The sequence below is a fragment of the Hyla sarda genome, chromosome 3, assembly GCF_029499605.1.
Source record: "Hyla sarda isolate aHylSar1 chromosome 3, aHylSar1.hap1, whole genome shotgun sequence".
In the NCBI taxonomy this organism is placed as follows: Eukaryota; Metazoa; Chordata; class Amphibia; order Anura; family Hylidae; genus Hyla; species Hyla sarda.
In genome coordinates, this window is record NC_079191.1 from 116,241,008 (window position 1) to 116,261,622 (window position 20,615).

The 20,615-nt window shown below is 44.0% G+C and overlaps 1 protein-coding gene across 3 annotated transcripts in view; it reads left to right on the forward strand.

The window, feature by feature from the left end:
- Nucleotides 1–20,615, forward strand: part of LOC130361648 (putative serine protease K12H4.7) — an 87,466-nt gene that overhangs the window by 28,258 nt on the left and 38,593 nt on the right. For all 3 annotated transcript variants that reach the window (XM_056564891.1, XM_056564889.1, XM_056564892.1), the window contains exons 2-5: nt 5,991–6,172; nt 7,894–8,126; nt 12,898–13,033; nt 16,262–16,376. In XM_056564891.1, the coding sequence (XP_056420866.1) occupies nt 5,991–6,172; nt 7,894–8,126; nt 12,898–13,033; nt 16,262–16,376 (666 nt within the window). The remainder of the gene's footprint in view (nt 1–5,990; nt 6,173–7,893; nt 8,127–12,897; nt 13,034–16,261; nt 16,377–20,615) is intronic.

Genomic DNA, 20,615 nt, shown 5'->3' on the forward strand with positions numbered 1-20,615 from the left:
TCTGTATCTGTAACAAGTCTAGATACAGGGAAAGTCCTGACTTCTGGCAAAAGTAATCACCTGCTGGTGTTTTTAAAAAAATACTGTTTTTTTTTTTTTTTTTTTTTCCTACGTATTGTTGCGCATATTTCTGCCCTCATCAGTGCATGCCACATACGTACATCCAAGTAGTGTACCATTTTGTACCTGTTAATCGGTCAAGGGCCTACATACTGTGAAAGGACAGCCATAAGTGATCACCTGCTGCTGTTCTAGACCAATACTGTTTAAAGAGTAGTGTAGCATATTGTAATACCCTTATATATGCACTAAGTATGTCAGGCAGAGGAGTGGCAGAGGCCTAAATACTTCAGGCAGAGTTGGCAGCAGACTAGGGGTGAGTGGCAGCATGAGTCGCAGCGAGAGGCCTGAGCTCCCATTATCAGCCAGCGGTCGTGTCTCGACCAGCAACCCATCTGCCGTCGTCAATTGGTTAACACGCTCATCCCCCATCATCACAAGTGACATCTGACACCCCCAGTCAACAGTCGGTGGGTTCCTCAGACACAACCCTCAGTTGGCATGGCCTGGGAGCAGTCTCTGTCCTACCATTGCCTTTGTCCTATGCTGTTCTCTCTCCTATAGAAGCATCTTATGCTGTGGGTTCAGCTCCACTATTTACTGAGGACGATCTAATAGAGGACAGTCAGCAGCTACTGCCCAGCTAAGAAGGGGAGGAGACGTGTGCTGCTTGCTCCGCTAGGCGGCCAAGTAGTGATGCGGAGAGTGACGTGGGAGGCGGTGTTGCAAGCGTTCAGGGTCCTGAACTAGGGGCGAGTGGCCTAGGGAACCTGAGGAGGACATCAGTGACGTGCACACACATGATGATGATGATGATGATGATGATGATGATGAAACCAATCGCAATTGGGAGCTGGGTGCAGAAGGGGCTTCATCATCAGGAGAAGAGAGTTGCAGGTTGCCCTTGAGGCAGCAAGGCGGTAGCACAGTTGGCAGTCACCGTGGAGGCAGAATTGGAAATTCAGGAGCCAAACGTGCCCGGGGGAGACCACCTGCTTCGCGGTAGCCTACCTTTCCGGGAGGTAGTGGAACAGGGGTCCCTGAGACGGCACCAGTAGCAGTAATTTAGTGCGGACTGTAGGTGGGAAAATCAGCTACTCGATGGTGTGGCAGTTTTTCATCTGGCATCCGAAGGAGGTTCACGTAGCCACATGCAAGATATATCGGCATAAGGTGAAGAGTGGCAAGGGTCCCAATGTCGGCACCACGGCCCTGCGTCAACACATGCTTCGCCACCATAAAGCGGCCTGGGAGAACTGTAGCTCCGATGTAGTGGTCCAGCCTTTGCATCACCCAGTGGCCATCCGCTCCCTCCTTCATCCAGCCAAGGCTCCACCACCTCAGCCAAAGGGAGCTGTGTGTCAAACCCTCCTTCTGTCGCTCCAGATGCTCCTGCTTCTCCCGCTTATAGTCAGCCATTCCGCCAACAATCCATCGGCGAAGCCATGTCCAAGAGACAACAGTATGCGCCCACTCATCCAATGGTGCAGAAGTCGAATGTGCTCCTGTCCAAGTTGCTGGTGCTGCAGTCCCTCCCTTTTCAAGTGGTGGACTCTGCACCTTTCAGAGAACTGATGGCTGAGCCGAGGTGGAGAGTCCCAAGCCATCATTTCTTTGCGAAGAAGGCAGTACTAGCCCGGCATAAGTTTGTACAAGAGCCTGTCGGTGTGTTCAAAAGGGCACGGCAGCGCCGACGTGTGGAGCTGTAACTACGGGCAGGGACAATACTTGTCTTTTGTGGCCCACTGGGTAAATGTGGTTCCTGCACAGCCACAACAGCAACTTGGACAGGTCACACCGTTTCCTCCTCCACGCTCTCGCTCTCAGGCAGTTGGTCCTGTGACAGTGTGCGACTCCGCCTCCACCGTGTCCTCTGCCTCCACTGAACGTAGAAATCTCGGTGGCCCTTGATCGTACCATGTGTGTAGGGCACGTGTCAAGCTGTTCTTCACATGGTTTGCCTTGGCGAACAGTCACACAGGGGAGAACTACTGTTCATTCGTAAAGAAATCCGAGTATGGCTTACGCCACGAAATCATGGTGACCGACAACGGGAAGAACATTGTGTCTGCGCTGCGACAAGGAAGTATGAAACATGCGCCTGCATGGCACACGTGTTGCATCTGGTTGTCAAGCACTTCCTCAAGTCTTCACCCCATTTGCAAAACATCCTGACAATGGCAAGGAAACACTGCATGCACTTCAGCCACTCGTACACCGCAAAGCGCACCCTCCTTGAACTGAATCGTCAGAACGGTATCCCACAACGTAGTCTTATTTTTGACATTGCCATACGTTGGAATTCCACCCTACATATGTTCGACAGACTATACGAACAAAGAAAGCCATCACCAATTTCTTGGTGATCCAAGCAGATACGAGTACTCCCCTGTGTAACTTCAATGTGAACCAGTAGCAGCTCATACGTGACCCCTGCCGTTTGCTGAGGCCCTTTTGAGGAAGCAACATTATTTGTAAATCTCCTGGAACGACGTAATTTCACTCCTACATTTCCTACAACAAATGATTGAAACGATGGCTGGTCACGGCAATGGAGACGTTGCGCCTACATCTCAAGGCTACATGAGCCCTGTGGGGGCTGAACTGGAGGAGGATGAGGGGCAGAGCGGAGCACAGTTTAGGTTGGATGAGATGACTGGTGTTTCTAGTCATCGAACAGGAGAGGAGGAGCAGGAGCAGCCAGAGGAGCTAGAGGGTTATGAGGAAGGCGAGACAGAGGACCCAGGCACACCGTGGCAGTATGCAGTGGAGATGGAGGCAGGTATTCCTTCCGAGTAACTGGCGCAAATGGCACGATGCATGCTCAGTTGCTTGCGTAGTGACCCCTTGAATTGTCAAAATTCGTCAGCGGGATGACTTCTGGATCTCCACCTTATTCGACCCTCACTACCGTCCCAGAATGAGGGCCTTTTTATACCCACAGAGAGGGAGGACAAACTGAGCTACTACAGAGAGATCCTACGTAGTCAGTTGCCCGATGCCTATCGGCGACATGGTCCAACCACTCGGGGGGCACTCTGTGCTCACCTTCCACTGCCATGGCTGCTGGGGAGGGGAGGGGTGGCAGAAGCAGTACCAGCTCAATCAGCAGCAGCAGCCTGAGTCTACAGTCGCTGATGAGTAGCTTTCTTCACCCGCATAGTGAAGCAACTCATCATCAGCAGCAGGTAGACATGGAGCAGGACCTGAACCAGCAAGTGGTGACATGAAGATCCGCTGGACTTCTGGGCAGCCAAACTTTGATTTATGGCCGCAACTAGCAGAGTTTGCCCTGGAAAAGCTGTCCTGCCCGGCCAGTAGTGTGCCATCGGGTGTTTAGTGCGGCCGGGGCCATAGTCACCCCAAGGCGAACTTGTCTGTCCACTAAAAATGTGGATAGACTGACATTTGTCAAGATGAATCGGGGATGGATCAGCCAGGATTTCGAGCCACCAATGCCAGATGCCTCCAGAGTAGATAGACCATGCTGCTACACCAACACTTCCCAATTATGGTTATGAAACCCTCTTGGGTACTGCAAATGCCTGCTCCTGACTCATCCTGTGTCTTTCAGAAACTTCTTGCCTCACTGACGCTTCTGGCCTTGGGCCTTTCATTATTGGATGTTTAGCAGTAGCTAAATACAAGCTTAATGCAAATTTCAACATTGATCTTTCAATGTAAGGGGTTATGAAACCCTTTTGGGTACTGCCAATGCCTGCTCCTGACTCATCCTGTGTCTTTCAGGAACTACTTGCCTTCATGATGCTTCTGGGCTTGGGCCTTTAATTTTAGGATTTTTTAAATAGATACATACATGCATACATACATACATGCTTAATTTAAATTTCAACATTTATGGTGCAAAGTATGGGGTTATTAAACCCTCTTGGGTACTGTTTTTTTCAAATTTTCTGATAAATTTCTTAGTAATAAACTTGAATTTTCCAGAATAATAACCATTACACCATTGAATGCTTGTTGTGTGTGATTTTTTAAATAAAAATTTTCATGAATAATACGGTGATGGATGAACTCTGCTTCTTTATTTCAGAAAACATTACTTTAGAGAAGAATGTCTTTTTGTGGTCCACTGTCCTGCATTATAGAGTCTTCTGGACTCTTGGATATGCGCTTGTTCTTAAACAAAGGTTAAAAAAAAAAAAAATTGCTCAGGGCAATGGAGACGTTGCGCCTACATCTCACGGCCACATGAGCCCTGTGAGGGCTTGTTGAATTCGGTCCTTTGTACCCACACACTGGGGTCCGGGACACTCAAACTTTGATTTAAAGTTTCAAAGTAAAAAATCAGACATTTCATGCATCAGCCAACTCCAGGCTGTGTCATTCAGGCAATATATGGTTTACTGAGGCCGCTGCTGGGCCTGGGTCTGGGAATTTCAAATTTTCTCATAGGTTGCACCTGCTATCCAAAATCTTCATAAATTTAAAAAATGGTTGTTTTTTTTTTCTTAGCAATTGTGAATCCCTGGTGTGTACTCATGCTGCTTCCTGCTACACTCTGTCAGCCCGTTGGTCCTGTGACAGTGTGCTACTCCGCCTCCACATCCTCCACTGTGTCCTAAGCCTCAACTGCCCGGACAAGTCTCAGTGGCCCTTCAGCATACCATGTGTGCAGGGTACGGCGGTGTCACGCTGTTCTTCACATGGTTTGCCTTGGCGAAAAGTCTTGGAAACAATGGCCGGTCAGAGCAATGGAGATGTTGCGCCTACATCTCATGGCCACATGAGCCCTGTGGGGGCTTGTTAAATTTGGTCCTTTTGTACCCACACGCTGGGGTCCGGGACACTCAAAGTTTGATTAAAATTTTCAAATAAAAAATATAACAGACCTTTCAATGGTCTCCTCATGCATCAGCCAACTCCAGTCTGTGTCATTCAGGCAATATATGGTTTACTGATGCCGCTGTGGGACCTGGGTCTGGGAATTATAAATTTTCTCATCGGTAGCACCCGCTTTGCAAAATCTTCGTTTTAAATTTCTAAATTCATCTTTTAATCTTAGGGATTGTGAAGGCCTAGTACCTACTCATGCTGCTGGCAACTCCGGGCTGTGCCATTCATCCACTATATGTCTTCTCATGCTGCCAACACCTCCATGCTGTGTCATTCAGCTACTATATGGTCTCCTCATGCTTCAGCCTCATCCAAGCTGTGTCATTCAGCCACTATATGGTGTCCTCATGCTGCCAACACCTCCACGCTATGTCATTCAGTCACTATATGATCTCCTGACACTGATGCCACCACCAGGCTCTGTCTATAAGCGATGCCTGTAATCTGCATGTTATTCTGAATAACAATATTATTTCACTACCCCAGCACGCTCCATATGCGTTTTAGAACACAGCAAAGTGTTCTATACCCCTATAGAGGCTGTATGTAGGCTAGAAATAGCCTTTTTTAATATAGATTCGCCGCAAAAAAATTCGGATCGAAACAGCAAACTTTTTCGGAAAATTCGCCGAATCGAATTTTTCAAAAGTTCACTCATCTCTACATATATCTAAATGCTGCACTGATCACACAGAATACTATCTAGTGATTAATATAGACAGCAAAAGTCAGATGCAGGTTTTTATTTTTATTTTTTTGTGGGGAGCACAATAAGACTGTTCACTACTGGATATGACCACCAGGGGTCATGCAAACCCTGGAGTACACTAGCAGTCTCATTTCACAGGCAAGTAAAGGTAGCAGAGCTGGGGTCAAATACTGTAATGTAATATAGTCTGTAGTGTAATCATTATCTTGGCTAACACTTTACCAATTCTGTAGAGTAGGTTCAGGTGACAGATGTTTTGTCACTTTCATACCTGTCTGTTCCAATGATGATTTCTTTACACCATCACAATGTGGTCTATACATGCCAATACTTGGTGTTAACGTGTTTCCATTTACTTCTGCAGAGATATTTCATGAATGACTCCTTCACCCAGAGCGGAGGTCCTGTGTTCCTGATGATCGGAGGAGAAGGTGCCGCTAATCCGGCTTGGATGACACAGGGCACTTGGATGATGTATGCTGAGAAGATGGGGGCCCTCTGTTTACTACTGGAGCACAGATTTTATGGCAAAAGTCACCCTACTAAGTATGACTAAAGATGATGTGGGATAGGGGGACGATCTACAGTAAGATATGTATCACCTTGTACACAGGCTGAGTGGTGGACTAAGTAGGGAACAAAAAATAATAAAATCTGATTCCTCACTGCATTTACAATGAAAAATGAGATGCGGCTTAAACTCCATATTTCTGAAGCCTTTGTGGCACTTTTTCAGACACCGTCAGCAGTATGGGGCAACTGTCTAAGGTAAATGGTGGTCTCCAGACTCTCCCCCGACAAATGATATTGGTGGAGAGAAAAAAAGGGGTATATCAGATTTTTACTGCCCGATCCTATTGTTTGGGAAGAAAAACTGGACACCAGAGATGTCAGGTCCTGTCTCCCCCTCCGGCCTGACCCCCATAGATGTGCTGAACGTTCATGTGTATTGGGGTGGTTGGGAGAAAACTGTTGGTTGACAGTTATTGAAAATGCATAGAAGCCTGAAAGGAGTACTCCGGTTTTGTAAAACTATTAGTGTTTGATTGCAGTTCAGCCACTGGAACACCCCCTGATCTCAAGAACAGGGCCTGTTTTCTCACCTTGAAGAGCTCCGGAGCCCACCTTCCGAGAAGAACTGGTCTCAGGAGTGACGACCTGCTCTGACAATCGGCGACCACAGTGATGTACTGCCCTAGTTGGTGCCCAGAGGAACGGGCCGCCACTCCTCAGACCAGTTTTTCTAGGAAGGGGGAAGCTAGAGCTCTCTGAGGGGAGAGACTGACCCTGTTGTGGAGATTTGAGGGGTCCCAGAGGTCAGACCCCCCCCCCCCCCCAGGAAAAGAATTATCCCTATAAGTCTTACAAAACTAGAAAGTCCCATTTTAAAGTGGGATCCAACAAAAAGATAAAACCAATATAGGTTATTTAAAGGGGTACTCCCACTGGAAAACATTTTCTTTTAAATCAACTGGTGTCAGAAAGTTAAACAGATTGGTAAATTACCTCTCCACAAGTGCTCTCTGCTGACACCTCTGTCCATGTCAGGAACTGTCCAGAGCAGGATAGGTTTGCTATGGGGATTTGCTCCTACTCTGGACAGTTCCTAAAATGGACAGAGGTGTCAGCAGAGAGCACTGTGGTCAGACAGAAAAGAAATTGAAAAAGAAAAGAACTTTCTCTGGAACATTCAACAGCTAAGTATTGGAAGGATTAAGATTTTTAAATAGAAGTCATTTACAAATCTGTTTAACTTTCTGACACCTGTTGAGATATATATATATATATATATATATATATATATATATATATATATATATATATATATATATATATCTATCTATCTATCTATCTATCTATATCAATTTTTTTTTTAGTGGAGTACCCCTTTAACCCATTTAAGCAGATAGTCCAGTAGGCTGATGCATTTTGAGCCTGTATAGATTTTTGTTGTAACTTTGTTGCTGGACACTACTTGCAGTTTTGGCAGTATAAGTGCATCAACCTATTGAGTTTTTGGTGTAATTGATGTGTTGTGTGTTTATTTATTTTTTTGTAATTTTTTTTGTGTAAGACAAAAGTAAAAACCTACATCTTCTGTTGTATGTTGGTTCTTGTTACCTTACTCTGGCATTCATGTGTCTAGTAGTGGAGCACTGATACAGTAACCAGCATCATGGGCTGGATGGTGATCACTCCATTGAATCTCAAGGAGTATATTCTAATGGACGGCATTTGGGCTGACAATTCATTGTTTCTTCTTACAGGGATATGAGTGTGGAGAATTTACGTTACCTGAGCAGTCAGCAAGCCTTGGCAGATCTTGCCCATTTCCAGACAGTAATGACTGAGAAACTGGGACTAGGTAACAGAAAATGGATTGTGTTTGGTGGGTCCTATCCTGGGTGTCTTGCAGCATGGTATCGAATAAAGTACCCTCACTTGGCCCATGCAGCTGTTGCTAGCAGTGCACCTGTTAAAGCTGTTCTCAATTTCTCAGGTGGGTGTGAAACAAAATATTCAGTTGTGGCATGGTTGGCCATACATAGTAAGTACTTCTAAAATGCTGCTGTTAATATGCATTTGTTTTGAGAAGTGCTCATCCATGCTTTTCTATGGATCAGTAAGGGTTTGAACACCTGACTGATCAACACCTCATGACTTTATTACGTATAAAAAGTTTTTTGACATGACGTTATCGCTTTAAGCTGTATGGATCGTTACTGTCACAAAGGGCATCTTCCCTGTGCGCAGTGGTCTATCAGAAAAAATTACATGGAATGATGTTCTGTTACTATGCTTTTGTTTCCTGCTTATGTAGGGCAGCCAACTGATTTGTCAATGTTAGAATGCAAGGCTAGAATCACACATGCAGATTTTCCTCTGATTGGTTGCAACTGCACCACTCTTTCTCTACACAGGTTTTGTGGCTAGCACCTATATTTCTAATGTAAACACAACAGCGCCCCAGCCTAGGAATGGGGTAGCACATACATTACTCTCACAAATTCCTTCTTTCTGTTGCTCACTTGGTTTGTCATCCCGTGCTTTGGGGGGGGGGGGGGGGGGGGTGTCCTCACTCTGCAAGTCTCGTCCTACTCCTTAAAGAGTATCTGTCACTAAATAAATATATACAGAGGTATTCCTATATAACATATAAAAAATAATATAAAAAATAAAATAAATATATATACATACATTAAATACTATTTATATGAGGCGACTAGGGGTTAGTCCTACAGGAGAGCCCTATTGACATGGAGGGACTCTGGCTGAGGGGACTTTAGACAAAGGAACAGGACCAGGTCCCGTATCGGAACACCACAAGTGTATAGTTTAGTGGCAAGACATTTACTATTATATGAACTTTTATTTATTAAAAATGTATTTTTATTATGGGTATAGTAGTCCAGTGGGTGGTCTTAATCAGTTTGTTATATACACACCTATACAGGGAAGGCTATTAGTCAAGATACCACCCACTGGAATCCTACTGACTTCAATCAATAAGTTACAAGTTAGTGATTATATATAATATAATTTTTTTTTTTTTTGTCAACTGTATATCAGTCTGCTCAGTTCTTCCGACTCTGTAACATGATAAACATATATACAGTATTATGTTCACGGTGACAGGTTCCCTTTAATTGTTAAAGGGGTACTCCGGTGGAAAAAAAAACAAATTGTTTTCAAATCAAGGTGCCAGAAAGTTAGTTACTTCTATTTAAACATCTTAAGCCTTTTAGTACTTATCAGCTGCTGTATACTACAGAGAAAGTTGTGTAGTTCTTTCCAGTCTGATCTTAATACTCTCTACTGACAACTCTGCCCATGGAGAGGTTTACTATGGGGATTTGCTCCTGCTCTGGACAGTTCCTGAGAGGGAAAGAGGTGGCAGCAGAGAGCACTGTGGTCAGACTGAAAAGAACACAACGTCCTCTGTAGTATACAGCAGCTAAGTACTAGAAGGCTTAAGATATGTAAATAAAAGTAATTTACAAATCTGTATAACTTTCTAGCACCAGTTGATTTGAAAACACTTGTTTTTCACCAGGGGTGGACTGACAACTCATGAGGCCCCCCAGGAAATAGAGGATCATGGGGGGGCCCCCATGCGCGTCGGTGACAGGCCGTTCAGCATCATCAACCAATGAGGAGGCTGCTGCTGGCCGATATCCTGCAGTAACCCTTTAGACACCACAATCAAAGTTGTTTGCAACATCTAAAATGGGAAAAGCCTCATGGCTAGCTGAGTTGATTGATCGGGACCACCGCAATGAAATTGCAGGGTGGGTGCTGAGCTAAGAGGAAGGCGGGGGGGGCCCTTACCTGTCTCAATCTGTCTTGTCAGTGCTCCAATAGTGCAGGCAGCCTGTAAAACTGAGTGCCCACAACAGTGATCAATGCTGTTTTATTGCACATCATTGTTCAGTGTTTGCAATCTGAAGGTCGCATGTAATGGTCTCCTATGGGCTAAGAAGTAGTGAATGGAAAAAAAAATATTTATTAATGTGCATAAGCCCCTTTATATAATACAATATTGAATCTCCCCAGGGGTCAAGTCCTGGGAAAAAAGTGTGGGAACTCGCCCAAGATTTCCACTCAAGGGCCGGTCCTGCAGGACTTCTGCTAATGGGAACAGTCTTCCCGCTGATGAAAAAGTGCAGGAACTCCGTTCCTGCAGGACTTGAGCTCTGAATCTCCCCCTTTTCAAAAATAAAATGATGCAAAAAGAAAACATGAACATACAGTATGTAGTATCACTGCGTGTGTAAATATCTGAACTATCAAGTTTTATAATGTTAATTAAAATGCATGGTCAACAGCATACAGAAAACATAAAAATAAAAAATAAAAATACTGAGAAAAAGCTTAGAATCAGCAAGTCCAGAATTGCTGATTTTTGTCCCTTCATACATCATATAAAAAAAACTTCATATATCGTAAAAAGAAAAAAAATTATCAAAAAGTCCAATAAAAACAAAAGTGATAAAAACCACAAATCACAGCACAAAAGGTAAGCCTCATACATACCCGTATACCGAAAAATAAGTTATTGGGGTCAGAAGAGAACAATTTCAAGCATAGTTATTTTTAAAAGTAGTAAAATAAAATAAAACCTATATACAGTATATATTCGGTGTCACTGTAATCGTATGGACCATCAGAATAAAGATAACAGGGGAAATTTATCAAAACCTGTCCAGAGGTAAAGTTGCTGACTTGCCCATAGCAACCAATCAGATTGCTTCTTTTATTTTGCAGAGGCCTTTTAAAAAATGAAAGAAGCGATCTGATTGGCTGCTATGGGCAACTCAGCAACTTTACCTCTGGACAGATTTTGATAAGATTGTCGATTGTTGAGATGTGTCATTTATACAGAAAAGTGCACTGTGTAGAAACGGAAGCACCCAAAATTAGCAAAATGGCTTTTTTTTTTTATTTTTTTCACTTTCACCCCACAAATATATTTTTATTTTTTACGGTAGATTTTGTGGTGAAATTAGTGATGTCATTAAAAATGAGTGGTATATGTATCAGTGTTTCCCAACCAGGGTGCCTCCAGTTGTTGCAAAACTATAACACCCAGCATGCCCAGACAGCCAAACTCCATCTGGGAATGCTGGGAGTTGTGGATTTGAACCAGTAGAAGGCGCACACATTAAAAACACACACAGCTACACTCTCCCTGCCTATAGTAAAGTCAGCATCTGTCTTCTGAAGCCGAGCTGGTTATCATCTTAATCTACGTTCCAGAGATCTGCGAGTACAGATCCAACATCCAATTTGCTGTCTCTTTCCAGCTGATGGCTAAAAGTTCCCATGACGGCAGTCTGGAGACAAGTGTGACGTTTTATTGTTTCTTAGTTAAAAACCCAGTTCCCTCTATGTGCCAAATGTGATGCAGGCAGGATTTCCTGAGCAGCTGAGAGTCAATGGTGCATGTCTGGTAGAGACCAGGCTGCAGCTGAGCTCTTGTTGGCAAATGTTGGTCTATAGATGACCTGTGCAGAAGTTTAATTGTCGGCGACAGATGTGCCCTCATGTCTTATGGCACAAAACAAGTAAATGTTAGTGGTACAATGGTAGTCACATCAAGAATGTGTTAAGGATAATTAATACTGTCATTCAAGTTGCATATAAATCCATACATTTGTATAAAATGTTGTGTAAAGGAGAGCACAAATATTTAAGTGTACCCGTCAGATCCATAAAAATTATTTTTAATATCTCACTCAGTATCTAATTCTGACCATGTACATCACATTTTTATGTGTCTAGCACTTTTTTATTTATTTTTTTACACTTTTAATTTAGCTCACTAGTCTGAATTCCTCTCAAAGGGAGGGGGCGTGGCCTCACTGTGCAGGTCTCCGCCCCCCTCCCTCAGTATGTTGTCTGCTCACATCTCCCCTAGCATTAGCAAAACTACAACTCCCAGCTTGTCCTCACTGACAGTAGCGGGACACAAGCTGACAGTGGGAGGATTTTTCCTCCAGCTGTGAGCCTTGTGCTCACAGCGGTCAATCAAGGAAGTGTGTCCATGACATAGGTGATGATGCATGGACACAGCAGGACTAGTATGTGTCCAGGGAGGCAGTTGTTTGACTGGCTTTTTCAGTATGAAACACTGAAAATTTTTTAATGAAAGCAATTGCAAAACCTATTGGTTATACATGCTATACAACATATCAAAAGTTTTTGTATCTGACAGTGCCCATTTTAGTGCACATAAAGTGTACCGTCATCAACAAAAACTTTTTATATAATGTAAATAATGCTATTATATGTATATCTGTAATATACATTGGCTATAAAAATGTGTATATTTTTGTCCCTGCAGCTACTGCCTGTGTGTCTGTCAGGAGTCCAAATACAGGAAAAGAGGATGGACAATCGGGCTTTGTACACTAAGGCTCTATGACACGGCCCTGGCCTGACAGGATGATTGACAATCCAGGAGCCTGCACAGATCCCTGCTTGTCCTGCCCTTACTTCCTATAGTTGGACTCCTCATAGAGACACACAGACAATAGCTGCAGGGACAGCATTTTTCAGCCATAAATAAACACTTTTTTTTTTTTTTTTTTTTTTTTTTTTAACCAATGTATATTACACATATACATATAATAGTATTATCTACATTTTAATCGAAAGTTTTTTTGACGAAAGGTACACCTTAAGGAAACTCATGTGAAATATAAAAGTTTATCTATTTGGCCATACCATCATAAAAATACATCCTTTTTTTTTTTTTTTTTTCTTTCTAGAATACCTGGAAGTTGTTCAGGATTCGTTGTCAAGAAATCACTCTGGCTGCCCTGAGACAATAAAGATTGCCTTTGACACATTGCTGGAGCTCTTGGATTACAAGGAGAATTATATAAAAATAACCAAAGATTTTTAGTAAGTTTTATGGAAGAATCTATTGTGTTCTCTGTTTAGTCTTTATTTTGTTGGCTACTTGCCAATGTTTATTGGTCCCAAAATACAAATCAAATGTTGCTTTCTGGGAAACCCTGGTGACAATATGGCCTTAAAGCTTCCACAGGGACTTTTACCCAGTCGTCTTTAATTTTAGAGAACCTGTTATGTACAGCATTAACTGTGGGTGGAATGGTATAGAGCAGGAGGAGGTGAACAGATTAAATAATAATCAATCCATTTTGTGGGAAAAGATGCAGTAGGTGCTCCCTTAAGAAATTACACTAAGGCCATGTTCACACACGTGTGGAAGAATTCCACACAGACATTCTGCTGCAACAGATTCTCATTGATTTCAATGGGATCCTGCTGCACTGTTTACACGGCAGGTGTTCTGGCGTCCGCAGAAAGAATGGACATGTCTAGTCTTTTGCCGGATTAGGCAAGGAAATGCATTGCCGTCTATGAGACTGTGCATTTCTGCATGTGCTCCGCTGTCAATTTTCTGTGCGGACATGCCGGTCGCTGAATAAGTGACTGATGGCCAAGTCTATTATAAGCTATCAATAAAAAGAAGGTCCCAGAAACAATTTAACTATAACCAGTTGTGCTTACCAATAAGGTGGAGACAAAACACGCAAAGGCTCAACAGTAAGTTGATGCCAACCCAACATCCTCAAATTATAATATACCACTCTTCTCCTACTTTTGGTTTCAAGCGGCACTGTTAGGTTCTAGTCAAAATACAATGCATACAACGCCTTTTCAGGTCAGTCTGACCTCCTGTATCAGCTATAAAGACCTACCAGAGTAAGTCAGGGGAAACATTATTCATATTTATCTCCAAAGACTTTAGCTACTCTTGAAATGTCCTAACGGTTTTCCTTCAGGGATCTGATTTTTGGAAAGAATGACGGCTAGGTTATTTGTCAGGTCCAGTAATGTAGTGTGGGCATTTAGCTTGGTAGAGATGGACAAATGGTATAGAACACCAGTTGAAGACAGTGCAGGGCTTCTCATGCAGTTTATTGTCCAAAAACAAAATACAGTATTGACATTGGCACAAACAAAACAATACCTGCTTGTTCAGTATTAACTAAACACTTCTCATGTGGTTGTCATTAAACGTGGCCAAAACAAACTTTAAAGGGGTACTCCAAAGGATAGGGGATAAGAGGTCTGATCGCAGGGGGTCCCGCCGCTGGGGACCCCCGCGATCTCTCCTGCAGCACCCCCCTTTTTCAGCTGCACAGAGCAAGAATGACGGGCGATGCAAGGAACGGAGTATCGTGACATCATGGCTCCGCCCCCTTGTGACGCCCCACCTCCTCAATGCAAGCCTATGGCTTGCACAATGATTGTTTTTTTATTTATTTATTTAAATTTTTTTTTTTTTTACTTCCAACACAACTTAAATGGACACTGTCAGGAAAAATTATTTTTGATATGTTGTAGTACTTAAGTACTACAACATATCTCTAATATACTTTTATTTAAAAAAAATGCTTTTAAAACATTTTAAAAGCAATTTGAAATTCGGCCACTAGGGGTCGCCCTCCTAGTGGCCGAATGCAGTGCGGAGTGACGTCACTGCAAAATTAAGACTGATTCCGGCAGGGCATCAGTCAAAATTTTGCGCAGGCGCAGTAACAGCCAGGGCTGCGCATCGGCTTCCCGCACTCGCCGACGGCCTTGCTGCAACGTGCGGGTGGCGCAGGGGGATGCAGGGGGTTGGCTGCTCCTGCAAGGTGCGGGGGGGGGGGGGGGTGCTGCTGCAAGGTACGGGGCGCTGCTGCAAGGTGCGGGGGGGATGGGGGGCGCTGCTGCAAGGTACCGGGGGTGCTGCTGCAAGGTACGGGGGGGGCGGGGGGTGGGGGGCACTGCTGCAAGGTACGGGGGGCGTGGGGGGGGTGTTTGGGTGTTACTCACCGAGCGGCAGGAAGAGGCTCCCCCCGCATCCGTCCCTCCCGCATAGGCTCCTGGCTCACTCCTTCCCCCATTAAATTACTGTCCTGGGTGCCTCCAGTTGTTTTACCACTACAACTCCCAGCATGCCCTGACAGCCAATAGATGTCAGGGCATGCTGGGAGTTGTAGTGGTGAAACAGCTGGAGGCACCCTGTTAGGAGAACTAAGGGCGGAAGTGCCGGCCCCAGCAGGCATCAGTGGCGTGGTGCCTGCTGGGGAAGTCTGCCTGGTAGTACCAGGCAGACTAAATGCCATTTTAAAAATAGTAAAAAAAAAAAAAAAAAAAAAAAAAAAAAAGGCAGGGTGGGTGTTAGGGATAGAAGGGCAATAGGCAGGGGCAGAAAAAAAAAAAAAACATGATGGTGGGAGTTACCCTTTAAAGGAGTACTCAGCCCCTAGACATCTTATCTTCTATTCAAAGGATAAGATGTCTGATCATGGGGGTCCCGCCACTGTGGACCGCAGCAATCTTGGCTGCTGCCCCCCAGATATATGGTGCATGGAGCGAACTTCGCTCCATGCCCGGTGACTGGCGATGCGGAAGCTTGTGTCGTCATGGTCACACCCCGCTCATGACGTCACAGCCAAGTCCCCTCAATGAAAGTCTATGGGAGGGGGCATGACTGCTGCCACGCCCCCTCCCATAGACTTGCATTGAGGGGGTGGGGCATGAAGTCGCGAGGGGGTGGAGCCTTTGGATAGGGGATAAGATGTCTAGGGGCGGAGTACCCCTTTTAAAGGTATTGCTCACAAAGTCTGCTGGCAGCCTTTCAGAGTGTAATTCCAATCTGAGGGTCATGTTCCTTTCAGCCTCACCAGCATAGCTCACAGCTTTCACCTAGCTTTAAAGGGGTACTCCACTGGCCAGTATTCTGGCTGCGTTTGGAACATTTAGTTCCGAATGCCATGCGCTCTGCGGGGGTTGGCAATGCCCCCCATGTGACGTCAGGCCACACGTTCAGCGTTCGGAACTAAATGTATGGAACACTGGCCAGTGGAGTTCCCCTTTAACGACCAGTAACCAGCTGAATTCTGCACCTGTGCTATTTAGGGTCATCTGAAAATCTGCTGTGACCTAGGAAGTGGAATAAAAAATCTTCACTGTCAACCTTGCTTTTTAATCCATAAAAATCCAGGCCCTAAACTAGACTTACCAAAAGTCCCTAGCAAATACAACTTTGCCTATGCAAAAACATTCCAATGTTTTTCTAATTCTCTTTATTTTATTTTTATTTTTTTAAAGTCTATGTGAACTCCTGGTTATAAGCTCAGAAATGGACAGGGCTTTCCTTCTTGACACTATATCTGAGTATATAATGGACATAGTTCAGTATAACAATGACAACCGAGAGTTTGAGGTAAGTTTCTTCCCTGTATTTATTTAAAAAGTAATTACAAAAAAACTTTTATTACGTCAAGTTTTACAAGGGGTCACTTAATGCAAGTCTATGTGACCGTCTTGATCCATTCTGTCCTATATCAGGCAGCCAATGAAGCAGCTACACACACAAACACATACTCTACAGCAGCAAAATGGTGAAAAAAAATTTAGAATTTTTTTCTTATTAAAATTTGTATTGAATACTATGTAGAAAGCTACTTATTATTTTTATTTAGAAAGCAAATGCGCGCGTGCACACACACACACACACACACACACACACACAAATCCAGTCCATCCAAAATGCAGCAGCTTGACTCCTTTTCCTCTCCAGTAATTACATTCATGCCTCCCCTCTGTGCCATTAACTACACTGGTTACCCATGAGTTTAAAAATACAGTAAAAAAAATCCCTTCTCTTAGCTCTCCACAATGCTACACCTCCCTATATCACTTCCCTCATTTATACCATCCTACACGATCTGCTAATCTAAAACTAGCATCTCTTCCGATCTAGCTTACATCTCAAAGACATTGGTCATATGGCATCCTGACATCCTAAGTATTAAAGGGGAATTCCGGCTTTATATATCTTATCCCCTATCCAAAGACCAGGGGATAAGATGTATGATTGCAGGGGTCCCATCGTTGGGACCCCCACGATCTTAGTGCAGCCTCCAACGTTCAGTCCCGGGCCCTTCTACCGAAGCCGGGTCGTGACCTTATGGCCACACCCACCTCGTGATGTCACGTCAGACTACCCCTTTAAACATGCCCTAAAGAAGCATCTCATCAAGTAGGTCTATAACACTCCCTAATGTATCTCCCTTACAATAATAATACTTGATTTATATAGCGCGCACACAGATTGGTCCCTGTCCCCCTTGGGGCTCACATTCTAAACCTATCAGTATGTTTTTGAAGTGTGGGAGGAAACAGAAGTACCCAGGGAAAACCCATACAAACACTGAGAGAACATACAAACTCTTAGCAGATTTTGTCCTTCATGGGATTTGAACCCATGACACCAGCAGTGCTAACACTGAGCCACCGTGTCCCTTCTATGCTCTACACTTTAGATATTGACAAGTGATTTGGTTCATCCACCTTTTTTTTTTTTATGTGATCTATCCTATTTATACAACCTGGCTGCACCGTTGCATATACAAAGCACTTGCTGCCTTTTGTCTGAACACCATCCCTCATAGACTGTGAACTCTCGCAAGCAGGGCCCTCTCTCCTCCTGTTCAAATATTACGTGTAATATTATATATTTGTCTTGACTTGTATCCTTAGAATTGTGCTGAATTTTATTTTTTGGTGCTTTATCACTAATACTATATTACCAGTCCACAACAGAATTCACCTGGCACTGCTACTTCACTAGTTCATATGCTGCTACGCTCCTCCAGCTAAAAGACCATTCCGGTGCTCATATCTAGAGTCCAATACATGTCCAGTATAAAGAATGGAGCACTCACCTGGTCCTAGCGAACAATATACTTTATTGTATTACTACATATTAGCGTGACATGACATGCAGGAGATCAGACGGAAACAGAGGGGTGGGGGAGTGGGTTGGGTGACGGTCCGTATTGCGCAATCAGCCCATTGGGGCCTGACTAAGTGCTTCTAGCATGTTTTTAACCATCATCTAATAAAGAGGACTTTTCACAGCTCCACTGGGTGAGTGCAATCTACTTTCTTCTCTGCAAGTATTGTTTATACTATACCTGGACATTTTGATTAGCACCCCCAGGAGCATACTGGATATCTCTGCTCCATTCCACACGTTTTGTCTATTAACCCCTGCCAGCTCTGCAGTAGTGCCTGCCTGCCTTTCTCAGCCACAGTTTACTTCTTTATTGTATTGCAACATATTAGCGTTCCATGACATGCAGGAGAGCGGACGGAAACAGAGGGCTGGGGGAGTGGGTTGAGCAACGGTCCGTATTGCGCAATCAGCCCATTGGAGCCTGACGAAGTGCTGATTGCTCTATACGGACCGTTGCTCAACCCACTCCCCCAGCCCTCTGTTTCCGTCCGCTTTCCTGCAGGTCATGGAACGCTAATATGTTGCAATACAGTAAAGAAGTAAACTGTGGCTGAGAAAGGCAGGCAGGCACTACTGCAGAGCTGGCAGGGGTTAATAGACAAACGTGTGGAATGGAATGGCGCAGAGATATCCAGTATGCTCCTGGGGGTGCTAATCAAAATGTCCAGGTATAGTATGAACAATACTTGCAGAGAAGAAAGTAGATTGCACTCACCCAGTGGAGCTGTGAAAAGTCCTCTTTATTAGATGATGGTTAAAACCTGCTAGAAGTGGAGGTAGAGAGATGCGGTCAGCATAAGCTGACTGACCGGCTGAGGTGAGGCAGCGCTCCTTTCGCGGTTCAGCCCGCTTTCTCAAGCCTCTTGAGGCTTGAGAAAGGGGGCTGAACCGCGAAAGGAGCGCTGCCTCGGCCGGTCAGTCAGCTTATGCTGACCGCATCTCTCTACCTCCACTTCTAGCAGGTTTTAACCATCATCTAATAAAGAGGACTTTTCACAGCTCCACTGGGTGAGTGCAATCTACTTTCTTCTCTGCACGAACAATAAAGAAGTATATTGTTCTCCAGGATCGGGTGAGTGCTCCATTCTTTTATATTATTTACACTGGATATGACTAATATTATATTCTTTTCTTTACCATTTTAGTCCTTGTAGAGTTTACCACCATTCACTCACATAGCACTCTAGCACTCCTGTGCTGTCTGCACTCCTCCTTTTCACTCTCCTCTCGTACGTTTGTGAATACAGAATATGTTTGTATTGTGGATGATATTTCAGGGCGTAGAACCACAAAGAAAGCCAAGAAAAAATCCTAACCCGTTTCATTAAGTTAATTTAATCCTTCTGATGGCTTTCACTATGATTTATTCTATTGAGGAAGTCAAATTACACTCTGTTTTTGGAAGGATTCTGAATGGGGAAGAGCATGCCAAAAATATGTTTTCTTTACTCAGTCCTTTGTTTGTTAAAAGAACACAAGAGTATAAGAGCATAACCAAAAAGGAAAACTGCTTGCGTCTGTTCTGACCTTAAAGTAAGGCAGGTAGCCAAGTAGATAAGACTTTAATATCTAGTCAGAAATAAAGCTGAATTTCTTTACATATGCTTATATTGTGCCAGCCCTTTTGCCGTATTTTGCAGGTGAAGTACATGACTAAAGTAAGGGCTTTAAAGAGATGTCTGGCTTAGAAAACCCATTAAAAATGTAATTAGAATATTAGAGGGGAGCCCACCTTTTGGGACTCTATATACAAGCTACAATAAGTGTATGTATCTCTAAAGAAATCAGCATATTTCGATTTCAGTGGGAAGTGTACAGTGTTTAAAGGGGTACTCTGGGGAACACGACATAAACCATATTCCAGCAGTACGACCCCCCCCTGCTGTCTCACATGCAGGGCCTGGCTCTCACACTGATGCTCTGGCCCCCACCCTTGAAGAAGAGAAGTGCCCCGTACAGGAGTAGATCATCACATCAGTGCATCTCTGAGAGTGAGAGCCAGAGCCATGGAAGAGGCTTCTGAATGGTAAGTTCAGCGTGAGAGTTGGAGACTACTGGGAGTTCAAGTGTTTGGAGCCCTGTACTTAGACACTTATCCCCTAACCTGTGGATAGGGGATGAGTTGCAGTCTCTGGAGACCCCCTTTAAATGTGTTGTTCAGGAGCGGAAATATCCAGAAATTACTTCATAAACAGGATTCCTGTAGAAATATAGATAACTAAATGATTTTCTGTCGGTTTTGACCTTTTTCTGGATCTCCTTTTCTGGCATGCACAACTACTAGTGCTTCAGTTTTGCTTGTTTTTCGGTGTGTCGGAGGTCCTACACTGTTCCCTTTACTACATTTTCCAGATGGGCTGTTCAATATCCTCCCTCTATACCTCCTAGCTTTATCTATCCTTACCCAGCCTCCGCACACTAGTTGGCTGAATGTTCATGGATGAGAGTTGGTACCATGTTAGCTATAGAAATACAGGAGCATGTGTTCATGTGGAGGACTAAGGGTGTCATGGATAATGTACTTATTTGGTGTTGACTGAGAGAGTTTGTGACGTCAGGGTAGTGTTAACCTCCACACTCCAAGGATAAGCAGCTTCCTGGGCCAAGTACTGGGACAATAAAAACCACAGATGCAGGGTTACATAACTTTTACTGAAAGTT